The sequence below is a fragment of the Centroberyx gerrardi genome, chromosome 12 (assembly GCF_048128805.1).
Source record: "Centroberyx gerrardi isolate f3 chromosome 12, fCenGer3.hap1.cur.20231027, whole genome shotgun sequence".
Classification (NCBI taxonomy): Eukaryota; Metazoa; Chordata; class Actinopteri; order Beryciformes; family Berycidae; genus Centroberyx; species Centroberyx gerrardi.
In genome coordinates, this window is record NC_136008.1 from 22,739,582 (window position 1) to 22,752,944 (window position 13,363).

Consider the following 13,363-nt stretch of genomic DNA (forward strand, 5'->3'; position numbering starts at 1 on the left):
GTGCATCATCAAATTGGTTTGTAATTTTTGTTGACAGCATGTGATTGTATGGAGTTGTTACTGCACTACATTCCAGACATGAAGAAGCAGGCCTCATTTTCACCACAGGAGGGCAACAAAACCTTCTTGTGTTGTCATCACTGTAATTATACAGTTGTGCAGTACTACATGCCATTACATTTGTATTCCATTACATCATTGTACTCCAATTGCATTAGCAAAATAAGCAGATCAGTGTAATCAAATAACAGGTAAATGTAATCAAATGACATCAGCCAATGAGCTGTGTTAATGGCAATGTGCTGTGGTGGTGGGAAACACATGTAACATCATGAGCCTTCTATGAATCAGATTTGATTTTCTCTATCATCTATGATTCATCTGTTAAGATATACACAACATGATACATGTGGTTAATTGAATCAGAATTTTTGTAGATAAACTTTTATCACATTAAAAGTTGGAGATGTTGCAGACAACAATTAAGGACAATGAAATGTATGAAAGCCCAAATAATTAACTATATCATCAACTATATCATATAATAACTATGTGATACTGTAACATTAATAACTTCTGTTGTTTCTTCAGGTCCTCTGATCAGAAGCTGTCCTTCAGAGTCCTCCTCAGCGAGGCCAGCGTGGCGCTGAGCGATGACATCACCAGCCCCTCGGGCTCTGTGGAGCTGCTGAGACTTACCTTAACCAAGCTGCTCCTCAGCCTGGCTCCAGCAGCCGCCTCCCTGCCCCCGGAGCTGGCAGCCGACCCCGGCATGGGCACGGCGCCCATCTCCGCTCTGATAACCGACGCCTTTCTGATCGAGCTCTACTGCTCCGGTCTCCAAGTAGACAACCAGCTGTACAACCGAGCCAGCTTCCACTTCCCCGTGCTGCTGTGCCAGGAGCAGAGGGGCGGGGCCGAGGCGGGGGGCGCGTGGAGCAGCGATGCCAACCCCACCGAGTCTCCGGACGCCCTGGAGGAGTTCAAACGCTCCTGCTTCCTCCAGCTGGGGCTGACGCTGGCCGGGGACGGGTGCACCATGGAGCAGGTTGGTTTCGTTTCTCTCTCATTCATTTGCACTTTCTTTTTCTCAGTGCATCCTACTGCTGCCATTTTGCCCCCTGTACATTTGCTGTGAATTCATACATTTTTCCTATTTTTCATTCAGATGTTTTTACTTAAAATGTTTTAGTGTTGAAATTGTTGGTTGCATTGTGTGTAATACCCCCTATTTGCTCTCTTCTTATTTGTATACTATGTGTTTTTGCTGCATACAAAAAAGACAAAATTCCTTAGAAACTCAAAATCAATTCAGCAATTATATGTCAACCTCTTTAAGACAACAACTTCAAGCAACATGGAACACCACCACTGCCAGCCAGTAACACTCCAAGTCGATATATTCCCATCGTAACAACAGTAGAGTAGCACTTCTCATAACACTCTCATGTGTTTTCTTCCCAGGTCACCTTTCATCTCCAGCCTGCCAGAGTCTACCTAGAAGACACCTTTGTTTACTACATTAAGACGTTGTTCCACACCTACATCCCCGACACCGCCATGGCCTCGACCACAGCAGAGCCCCAGAGGGGGAGAGAGCCTGGAGCTGCTCCCATCCTCCCCGAACAGGTTCAGTATTCCTAACATAATGTTTTTCTCTAGGCAGGTCTGAAGTGGCAACAAGTGGCAAATTCAGGTCAGACACTCCTCTATACCTGGGTGCCATCAAACTTCATCATGGCTTACAGCACTTGAGAAAACAATTTTCTACAAATCATGTGTGGTTGTTATTGAGCAATGTCTAATTAATAAAAGGAAGTATTGGTTCTTGTTGTGGAAATTTGACTTTAGCCATGGATATTCACACCTTAGCTTCACATTTTCACATTTTCACACAACTCCCCCAATCCTCTTAAACATTACCACAAACGCACCGTGGGACTGTACAGAATCTTGATTTGTTTTACTTTGCTGTGCTTATCTTAAAGTGGGGCTCACACTCTGTCCATCTCATCCAGGTGGTCCAGTCGGTGCAGGCGCTGGTCCACCCTGTGCGGCTGCAGCGGCTGGCCATCCAGCCGGTCAGCCTGCTGGTCAGCATCCACGCCTCCCTGAAGCTGTACATCGCCTCTGACCACACTCCGCTCTCCTTCTCCCTGTTTGAGAGAGGCCCGCTCTGCACCACGGCCAGGCAGCTGGTGCACGCTCTGGCCATGCACTACGCCGCCGGGGCGCTCTTCAGAGCTGGTAGGTAGAGTTAGAGAGAAGGATAGATAGATGGAGGGAGGGAGGGAGGCATACGGCTTCTTTCTCTCTCGACGGTCTCACACTGACCCGCCGCCACCTCATTAACACCCTACAGCAAACGGTCCTTCCAGTAGACGTACACTGTATGCATTCACACCAGACTGATAATGTTGCATACACTTTATTTTTCTATTCACACCAGAAGGACACAGATTGATGATCTGTATCTGACAGGCTTCAGATTAGGCAACAAAATAAATGAGCATAAGGACGATAGAATAACAGGATGTGTGCTCAAGTGAGAAACTCCGTTGTCTGTCTTCACTCAGTCCAGATTTGAAATGACTGGACCCAGTAGTTCCCAGAAAGTACAGTAAGTCGGTTTCTTAACAACAACTTTAAGTTCAAGGAGGTAACAACTGAATCACCGGAGGCCTAAAAAACATCCCAGTCCTCACAGTGTCACAATTTATTGTTTTATCAAAGGTTTTGACTGACTCTATCTCATGATTCATACTCTGCGTGTCGGCAGTACATCATGGTCCATCTGTGAGCGGCCACCGGGTCTAAGTCAGACCGATCGGGCCTCGTTCAGCCTCCCTACCTCTCTCCTGCATTGTCCTCCTGTCTAGTCAAACCCTCCACACATGGTATGATTTAACCCAGTCATTTCCACCTCAGAAATCACTGTTCTGGCCGGACGCTTCCTCCCCGCTGTCTCTCGTTAGAGCCTTCGTTTCTGCTCGTATTTCAACACGTCACTTCACTGTGTTCTCCTCTACCTGAGTCATCGTGGACTAAGGGGCTCTCCAGGAAGCATTGCATTCTGGGACTGATTAGATTTAGGATGTACACTCCACATGCGCACACACGCTCACACGAAGACATATAGGCGTACGGACACACACCGACATATCCATACATACACAGCACACACACACACACATACACTCCAGTATATGCGTGAGTGTGTGTGTGTGTGTGTGTGTCACCATGACTCAGGCCTGTAAACATCAGCTCCTGTCAGGGCCTTATGCTCTACCAAAACCACAACTGGAAGACCATGTAAAGCAGAAACGACCGCTAGGCCCCACTGGAACTGATTTCCTACCATTAGAGTCCATCACTCACGCGAAAATTGACGGAGAATAAGAGCAGAGCGGGGCCTGGCGTCTTGAGGAATGGCTATTTGATTTTGTGATGCAATTGTCAGCGCATAAATATCAATGAGCCGTGCCATCTGAAGCAGACTCCATGGTAGAATGAGAGAGGTGAGATAGTATGAGGCCGTAAATCTAGCCGTGGCATATGTATGATTTCATGCAGGAGTGTGCGCGAGTGTGTATGTGTATCTATATGTGTGCGTGTGTGTGTGCGCATGTATGAATTTATGTGTGTCTTTGTGTTACCGTGTATGGGATTGTCATAGAGTTAACACAGTCAAAAACGTGTAATCGTGACGTCCCACAGCAGTCGTACTGTTCAGTTTGACTTGAAATTCTGTATGTTGTTTAGAGTGTGAGCACCTCCGCTTTTGGCAAGTGTGGAGCAGTGAAGGTGGATTTACTCTAGCTGTGGTGTAAGAGCAGGTGTATGTGTGTTGGAAAGATTTACGTTATTGAATAAAAAGATCATCTCATCAATGTCACAGTAATTACCTGCATGATTTTTTGATATGCGTGTGTATCAAGGTTATTATAGCTGACTAAACCTAAAACTAGCCAGGAACAAACATTTTAGTGAAGTTGAATGAAAGAAAAAGTGGATTGTACAACAAAAACAAAGCTAAACCAAAACTGTAATGGCAGCCTCCAAAACTAACAGGATAAAATATTAACATATTGCTTTTGGTCTTTGGACTTTTTCCATTAAAGCCAAATTGAGAATGCTATGTAGGAGAAAATTCTATCCAGAAATGAGTAAAAGCCAAATCTCCCAGCATTACATTGATTACATACTATGAAACCCCTTGGGTAATTCTCCAATTATGTTGTACATGTTTTAACACATGAATACATTTGGCCACATGAAAAGCGATGCAGGCTGCGTTCTCCTTATCCATGACAATCAAAATACTAAAACCTAAACTGAAATGGAAAAAAATCCAAAGAAAAATCAACCAAAAAAAAAAAAATACAAGCTAAACTAAAACTAAAATAACGATGATAATGATGGTGATGACTATGAGAAAGCATATACACAAATATGACCATCCAACTGTCCTGTGTGTTGTTCCTCTGCCTCAGGCTGGGTGGTGGGATCTCTGGAGATCCTGGGCAGTCCTGCCAGTCTGGTGCGGAGCATCGGTAACGGCGTGTCCGACTTCTTCCGCCTGCCGTACGAGGGCCTGACCCGCGGCCCCGGGGCCTTCGTCAGCGGGGTGTCCAGAGGGACCACCTCCTTCGTCAAACACATCTCAAAAGGTAACGGTGACGCTGCATTTCAACACGAGTAGAGCGCATACCCAAAGAGGTGCAGACTGCTGACAGTGACAGATTATAGAAAAATAAATAGTTACATTCTTCTTTGTGACGTAAAATAAATGTCCCAGCAAATGTCTTTCTATAGCGAAACACTCACACTGCTAAGTAGAAAACTGGCATTCATTTCACACTGTAAAAAATGCAAATTTATCTTTTGCAAATACATTTGTATTTGTGATCTCAGTCACAAAGTAGCAAGAAGTTAGCTTTCCTCTCTATCTCCTCCCAGAATGGTACAGCTCATATATCATTTAATGAATACTGTTTCCATTTAGGATGTCATTTGGTGAAAGTGAACTTTGAATGAATATGTTAACAAAATGAAACACATTTATACATACTATATATATTAAAGAGCAGGAATATCTTTGTTTAGAGAGTGTCATGGAAGATCCAAAGCTCCCTGGTTGAGTCTCAGATTTCGGCGAACAGGGCAGACAGCCCATGAATTTCATTTTTGTCTATAAGAAGAGTCAAAGAGCTTGTACTTGTACCTCAACCTTTTTTGGCAGTAGTATGGCCTACTGTTTAGTGAGGTCATCCCCGAACTGGAAAGTCCCGGTTTAGTCTCCCATGCGGCTATAAGTACGGAAATATCCTTGAGCAAGATACGTTATTAATCCCCCAAATAAAAGAACTTTCCCTAAATTCATTTTGGTTTGATTTAGTAGACTTAGAGTGGTGATGTCTATCACCACTCCTTTCCACTGACTCATAGTGCTCACAAAGTCATTTTGAACTCTGACCATTGAACATTGTCTCCCTGCAGGCACCCTGACGTCCATCACCAACCTGGCCACCAGTCTGGCCAGGAACATGGACCGTCTGTCCCTGGATGAGGAGCACTACACCAGGCAGGAGGAGTGGAGACGACAGCTACCAGAGAGCCTGGGGGACGGACTGAGGCAGGGGCTGTCGCGACTCGGCATTAGCTTGTTAGGTATGTGGACACACACACACACACACACACACCAGCCAGCCAGGAGGAATGGATGTGACAGCTGCCTGACAGCCCGGAGGTTTAGCGGAGACAGAGTCTCTCTCACCTTGACATGAGTTTGCTTGGTGTGAAGACAAATGAGACAAACACAGAGATTAACACATACAGACTGTTGCAGATACACATAGAAACACACCAGTCAGTAAAATGTCAGTAAAATAATACAGCTACCAATAAAAAAGCTGCTACTTTTGTCATCATCCCCTCTAAATATCAGATTGAAGTTTAATTATCTAAGAACTATATCCCACCCCGATCCCCCAATTAATTTTCCTCATAATTAGTGTCCATCCAAGTGTTCTCAGTACTTTGATTTTCATCAAGCAAAATGATGACAAGAACACTGGACATCAATGCTATTGGTTTCCCTGATCATTCACACAGATGGTTGTTTTTTTTTGAGTATCAAGCCCAATACAGGATCTCTTGCCTCGACATCGGGTTACTGGATACGCACGGAAACACACACTTACCGTGCTCAGATGCACATACTCACACACAGGAGGCAGAGGGGTGGATGAGGCAGCCTGCTCAGTATGTACCTCTTAAAGTAGAGTCGGGTCCACACAGTCAACAAATATTGTACGCATAACGCACAAATTCACATGGACACGTCGTTTTTTTCACAGTCAGAGAAACACACACACAAATTTGTGTGCTGCCCACCCACATGTCATCGGCTGTCCGTTGGCACACACTCAAAGCAGCATTATACACTCACTGTCTCTTGCACAAACACACAAAGGGCTATGAGACAGCGAAGTGGAGACAGCGCAGCAGGGACTCAATAAACACCCAGAGGGCAGTAAAACTCAAGTCTGTCTCAAATCAGTCTCAAAGACGGACAGAGCGTGTTGTCATTCGAACCAAACAGCTGCTTGCGTCTCTCTGGGTTACACTGGATTATAATTCCTGACATGTACTCAGCGTTGATCACATCTGTGTGGCACATAAAATGAGTGGTCAAATATTTCCTGAAGGGCAAGACCATGTCTGAATTCCTGCGTGATTCCCGTTTATGGCATTTTCGATACTGTATGTCTGTAACCTTTTCTGTTTCCCATGTCTAATTGAAGTGAAAATTCATAAGGAGGGTTAACCGGCTGCTTTCCTTTACAAAAAAAAAACGTGCCGCTTGAATTATATGCATGTCTTATTGCAAGTTTCTTATTTTGTGTTCATTCAACCAAGCAATTAAGAGCAAACACGTGTTCCTTGTTCTTCCAGGGGCGATAGCAGGCATCGTGGACCAGCCCATGCAGAACTTCCAGAGGACTTGGGAGATGCAGAGCTCAGCGGGCAGCAAGGCCAAAGGAGTCATCTCTGGGGTGGGGAAAGGCATCGTGGGGGTTTTCACCAAGCCCATCGGGGGAGCGGCCGAACTGGTGTCTCAGACTGGATACGGTGAGTTAGGACGGTCCTGGAAAAAATAGCGTGTTGAGGAAATTTATAACCTAGATTTGGTATCGATGGTCTGGGACCGAGGCTCATTAAAACATATTAGTGCGTATGTCATGGGGTGACTCAGCACAAACAGGACCATGAAACTATTTTGGATACCGACCCATAGAAACCCTACAATCCTAATAGCCTTGTTTTTAGTTGTTTAGCAAGGGATCATTTCGTTTATAGTGTTGTTTTTTTCAACAAAGGCCAGCTTCTGCTCCTTTGCAAAACATAGGGACATTTTTGGATACTTCAAGAGTAACTAAACCCCCAAACCCAAATCTGTGTAAAGCCTGACATCTAATGGTAAAAAGCATGCTACTGAAATCGCCATCTGCTATTGGCTGATCTTTGGTGCCAGGTGATGTCACCACCTGTTGTACTCTACAGAAGGTGGCATCAGGCTTTACACAGATTTGGGTTTGGGGTTCAGTTGCTCTTTAACACACACGCACACTCTGGTTGTATATGTCACACAGCACTAAAGTGAAGTGTAAAGAAAAGTCTGGCCTGGCAAGGCTAAGAGCTAGCAAGCTCTCTAATTGATTCTGCACAGCTCAACAATGAGGCCTAATGCAAATCTGCCCAGGGGGGCTTAGGCAACGCTATTCTAATAAACACACATGTGAATTAGAGTTAGTGTGTCAGGAACATCATAAATCCATCACTGGACGGACGATCTCTCCCCTTCCCTCCTCTTGGCCCCAGGCAGGAGCCAAGTGTTTATTAGGCCAGACCTTCAGTAGTGAGGGGCCCAGGACAGAGCTGCTGAAAGGCCCTCTGACGTCTGCACATACGCACACACACACACACACACACAAACATGCATATGCACATGCACACACACACACTCACACGCATAATCATGCATATGCACATGAACATTCACACGCACATACATGTACTCACACACAATCACACATGCACACAGGCAGTTTAGGCCTCTGGAGTTAGTTTGTGTTTTATTGGGGGCAGGAGAGGGGGATGGGGGGAGTGGGGGGGAGTGGGGGGGGGGTGGGTGGTGTGTGTTGGCGCTAACAGGTCATTGCTACAGCACATAAACTACCAATGAGGTGAACAGCTCCGTGTAAGAGCGATGGCTCCCTGGGGCCTGGCTCTAATCTACCTGGCCCTCTGGGCTCTGCTGGCTCAGCCGAACACGAGGTGGGGCGCAAAAACACACAAACACACTCACACACACACAAATACAAACTCACGCATACACATGCGCATGTGGATCCGCACAAACACGCACTGCTGGCTCAGCAGAATGGGAGTGGGGGTGAACACAAACACACACACACACACACACACACACACACACACACACAGTTACCAGCATACATATTGAATTGAAAACTCGCATAGGAAACATCTAAAGGACAGTATATCTGTTGCTAATATAGGAGGTCAAGTGCTTTATTTTTTATGGTAACTCTGTCACACCCCACCCATTCTCCTAACACACACACACACACACACATATCTACACACACACACACACACACACTTGCAGGACAAACGCCCACTCAGAGCTGGGTTGCGCTGCAGAGTACCAATGCGGTGACATCATGAGTGGAGCTCACTGTGTTCTTTATGGCTCCGTTTTAACTACTTGATGACTTCACTGGCTCGCTGCTGCCGCTCCGCTGACGGCAAGACTGGGATGGAAGGGGAAATTGACCACACGCACATGGGTTATGAACTCGCCGTGACATGTGCAGACGGAGCCATCGTAAACATGTTCCACGCTTTCCGCACCGCATCTGGCGACCCCCAGGAGGAAACGTTTCAAGAGCTGCAGTAATGATGCAGGATGGATGGAGGGTGGCAGAACTTCTGTGACGGTTACAAAATCTCGCGTGCACACGCTCATTCTAAACGGAAACGTTCGCACAGTGGCGTGCAAGCACACACAAACACCTGCACACACTTACTCCTGGTCATGCTGTCTCACCCGAACACCTGTTCATTTTCAGTCAGATCTCTTAAAGTATAAATGGGATTTCTGTGATCTGTTGTGTATAAGAACAGCAATCCACCGTGCCAAGTCCGTGTAAATGCATGTATTACTGTAAATACATCTAATCCTCATCTTTCTGTCAATCGCAGATGACAAAGCTATTTCGATAGGGATGCTGATGCTGATGCTGATTCTGGCTGTGACTCTCTCTCCCGACAGGTATCCTACATGGAGCGGGACTGTGGCAGCTCCCTAAACAACTGTACCTGCCTGCAGAGGAGAAGTCCGCTCAGGCCCCCAACAGCCACCTGAAATACGTCTGGTAAGATCCCGGAGTCACTTATTATTCCTGCAGGCTCCCTTTTTCTTGAGGTGATATTTTTGTCCAGCTCTTTCTTAGAAGTGGGACATGTGCTCGCCTTTGTTTCTCTTGGAATCTACCCAGGATCCGCTGTCCTTTTTCTCTCCCTTTACCTCTCATCATTCCTGCTGTCTTGGTTTAAAAAAAAAACCTTGGGGAGGGTCCATTACCCACTTTCCTTAAAAAAAAAAAAGAAGTCTGGAAAGATGTTTGACCTTGATCCCACACATGGTAGCCAGCCTGCCCTCCCTTGTTCTCATAGAGCCATGTTAAAAGGTTTTTATAAGCACTCTGCCAAAGCCGCCAGCTAGAAATTGTTCTTGCTGTTTAACTATGAGTCTGTCCAGAGATATGTCCCAGTGCCATCAGATGGAGGAGGAACGCCTTTCTTCCTCTGCTGGAACTGGTTTGGAGGTTGGGAGAGATTGAGGGTGTAGAGAGGGCCGTGTGCTGCGCCAAGCAGAAGGTTACCTTTGGGTCCTGCATCGTAAAAACGAGGTTGGAAGCACAGGAACATCCGCAGCGCTGGATCAGCTCTGGGACTCCCCAAAGCTCTCTGTGTGTTCTCTCTGTGGAACACTTAATATTATCGTTAAATCCTGAAGGAGCCTCGTATCTCCAAAAAGTGAACTCATCAGGAATCGTGAAAAACTGGTTGTTTATCCTATTGGCATCATGCATTTTTGGCATTTTCTAATGAATTTTCTGCGATTTGGCTTGGTCCCCATTGTTATGACATATTTTCTCATGGGAGTCAGTGTCAGCTGTCAACTGCTATAAAGAAAACACGTAAAATTGTCAGTACAGTATTTCTTTAGGACACCTGTACTATTGAATTGCCATGACCCAAGGGGTTAGGAAGTGTGTTGTGCTCAGATTACAGGAAGATGAATAAGATAAAAATACCTGAACGCTGAGGTAACGCTCCCTTGTGGTTTAATCCGTGCTGCCTCGCAGTCAAACTGGTTTCCATCAGACATACATCAATTACTTTTACTACTACAGGTAGCCCAGACATGGAGGGGTCAGACTGTTTGAGCACAGTAACACTGAACAGAACTTAATTCACCAAGCTATCCCCACTATGGCCGCTTTACCATCTGCTCCGCAACTTGCACACCTGCCTTCCTACGTAAACACGCTGTCAGACGAACATGACTGAACACTTAGGTTCCTGCACGCATGTTTCCCTATCCAATATGTGTGTAGGAGGAAGCGCACACAAAACACATGTGGGAACTTAAATTACAGGATGTATACATCCGTGTTGACATGTATGGTCACTTGTATGCGTGTGCGTAGGTTAGCTGGGCACTTTGTGTGGTCTTATGTCTATGGTGCTTGCCTACATGTGTGGGTGATTTTTTAAAGATTTTATGGTATGTAAATGTAGCAGTGGGGGTGTATTTAATAATTTGCACCAACATGTGTATTTCCCTCCCCCTTAAATCACCCCCTGTACAGTATTACACACACACCATGTTTGTTTACACCCCCCTGTGCTTCCTCCTTGGCCACAGGAAGATGCTCCAGTCTCTGGGGCGACCGGAGGTGCACATGGCGCTGGAGGTGACCATCGTCAGCGGCTCGGGGCAGGAGCACGCCGGCTGCCTGCTGCTCACCTCCGAGGTGCTGTTTGTGGTCAGCCTCAGCGAGGACACCCAGCAGCAGGCCTTCCCCATCACCGAGGTAACCGGCAGTACTCGACACGCACACAAAATCTCCTCACAGGGCCGGAAACGGACTCTGTAGCATTCCAAACCTGTTCTCTTTTCTATAGGTGGAGTGTCAGCAGGAGGCAGGACAGCAGGGCCAGCTCACCCTCACCTTACAGCAGCAGACAGTATCCAGCGACACGGAGGTGAGGCTTGACAATTATTTGTTGGTTTGACAATATTAAGCTTCCTCAGAAGTCCATTTGGTCGGCATGAAAACCAGCACACTCTTGGCCCACGTGATTGGACACCGCTGCCGTAAAGGATAAATCTATCAGAACCTGAGTATTGGTAATCAGCTTCTCTCTCTCTCTCTCCCCAGGGTGACGGAGGTCGTGAGCGGCTGTCGGAGCAGCAGTACCGGCGGCTGGTGGATTACGTGGCGCGAGCCTCCCAGTACCTCTCCCCCTCCACCGCCTCGCTGCAGCTGCAGCCCCCGGTGACGCTCGCCGAGCCGCCGCCCAACGTCACCAAGTCCTACCGCTACCTGGTAGAGCCCGCCTTCGCCAGGGTGTTCGTCAGCAAGTTCATCACAGTAAAGAACAAGGCCTTACGCATCGGATTCCACTAACGCACATCTGCAGCTGCATTTGAACAGAGCAGGAAAATCTGATCTTTGATTCTTTGTGGCGCACTCATGAGCTTTTGATTGCAGTCTGAACAGGGAAAAATGAGATAACGTGGTTAGCCACAAGAAGATCAGACACAGATTAAAAAAAAAAACATTTGTTCTTGTTTATATCTAGCCTTTGTCTCCAGGGTTTGAATTAAAAAAAATCTTTGGATACACTGTACCTTGGCTCTTTATAACAAATAACTCCCCATTTATGCAAAAGATACCTGTTGGGGTAAAAGAACATGTCTTATATTTATGTAAGTCCTACCCGGTCATCCACTCCTTAGGGTTGTAGGGTTTTCTCACAAATTGCCTTTGAAAGTAAAGTTTTCTACTGATACAATATAATATACTTATATCACATAGCCACAGAGAAAGGAAGAGGGTTTAGATTTCGTTTTATTTAATTATAGAAACACATGTAGTAAGTTTAGATATTTCTGTTACATGGACATTTCAATATGAGACGGTATCATCAGTGCACATATGCTGTAGTGAACACTAATGTTAAAAAAACAGACAGGAGGAGTTGCCGTATGAACTTAAACATTAAACCTTTTGTGTTTGACCAACATTTTGTGCTCTTTCGACTTAAATTGGGGCTTGTTCAGCACGGGTGAAACATTCTCAGTGCTGCAGATAGAAATGCAAAGTATAGAACCAACATGGGTCCCTTTTCTATTTCTAAGTCACTCAGATTAGTTTCATGCAGTGTATTTCTATGTGAACAGTCTGTAACGGTTCACTCTGCAGAACAAGCTCTTGGTGTTTACATTCTCCATGTACTGAGTGCTTGTCTCATGCCAATGTAAGTGCAATATTATATACATGTTGATGGACAATAACAATACCAGCTGTCAACCAAAATGTTGCTGTTTTATATGTTATTTTTATAGATGATGCAGCACATAGTTGTTTCACAATAACGCTGTTCTTTGTAACCTTACGTTCATGCCAACCCCTCATGATGCAAAAATATTATTATTGATGTTGCCTTTTTATTGTTATAACAGTGAGCGCTATGTTAGATTTCACATAATTTTGTAAAGCCTAATGCCTATGATGTATGTAAATGGATAATATATTGTATTAATAGTGAAAAACATTTTATTAAAAAAATTAAAATCAACTTTTATTCTGTCATTGTCTACCATGTAAGAAACATTATAGTTGGTGATTACCAACATGGTACATTTGTCTTCATTGAGGTTCTATTCTTGTTGGCAAATATAAATTAATGAAAATCCATTTTGTTTACATTGTAGCTATGATTGATGACAACCAACTCCACTGTTTTGCTTTGCCTTTTTTGCAGACATACATAAGCTCATAGTTCTCAGTATCAGGCTTGATTTACACTGAAACAGAAAAACAGATTTTTTTAAGCCAGATTTGATGAACAGTGACCAGAGCAGGTGTTTGTCATACCGGGTTTAAAATGTGTTTTTCCCTTCCTGTGTAAATCCATCCTCAGCCTTGTACCTCATCCCCAGCAGCTCTGCTCTCAGTTTTCACTCATCCTCTGTGCTCCG

At 45.2% G+C, this 13,363-nt stretch overlaps 1 protein-coding gene across 3 annotated transcripts in view; it reads left to right on the top strand.

Moving 5' to 3' along the window:
- Positions 1-12,929, top strand: part of vps13b (vacuolar protein sorting 13 homolog B) — a 351,965-nt gene extending 339,036 nt beyond the window's left edge. For all 3 annotated transcript variants that reach the window (XM_078287161.1, XM_078287162.1, XM_078287163.1), the window contains exons 59-68: positions 592-1,048; positions 1,465-1,629; positions 2,019-2,247; positions 4,494-4,670; positions 5,500-5,670; positions 6,958-7,134; positions 9,359-9,461; positions 11,021-11,189; positions 11,281-11,361; positions 11,538-12,929. In XM_078287161.1, coding sequence (XP_078143287.1) covers positions 592-1,048; positions 1,465-1,629; positions 2,019-2,247; positions 4,494-4,670; positions 5,500-5,670; positions 6,958-7,134; positions 9,359-9,461; positions 11,021-11,189; positions 11,281-11,361; positions 11,538-11,786 — 1,978 coding nt within the window. In that variant the 3' untranslated portion in view covers positions 11,787-12,929. The remainder of the gene's footprint in view (positions 1-591; positions 1,049-1,464; positions 1,630-2,018; positions 2,248-4,493; positions 4,671-5,499; positions 5,671-6,957; positions 7,135-9,358; positions 9,462-11,020; positions 11,190-11,280; positions 11,362-11,537) is intronic.
- Positions 12,930-13,363: the final 434 nt, after the last annotated feature.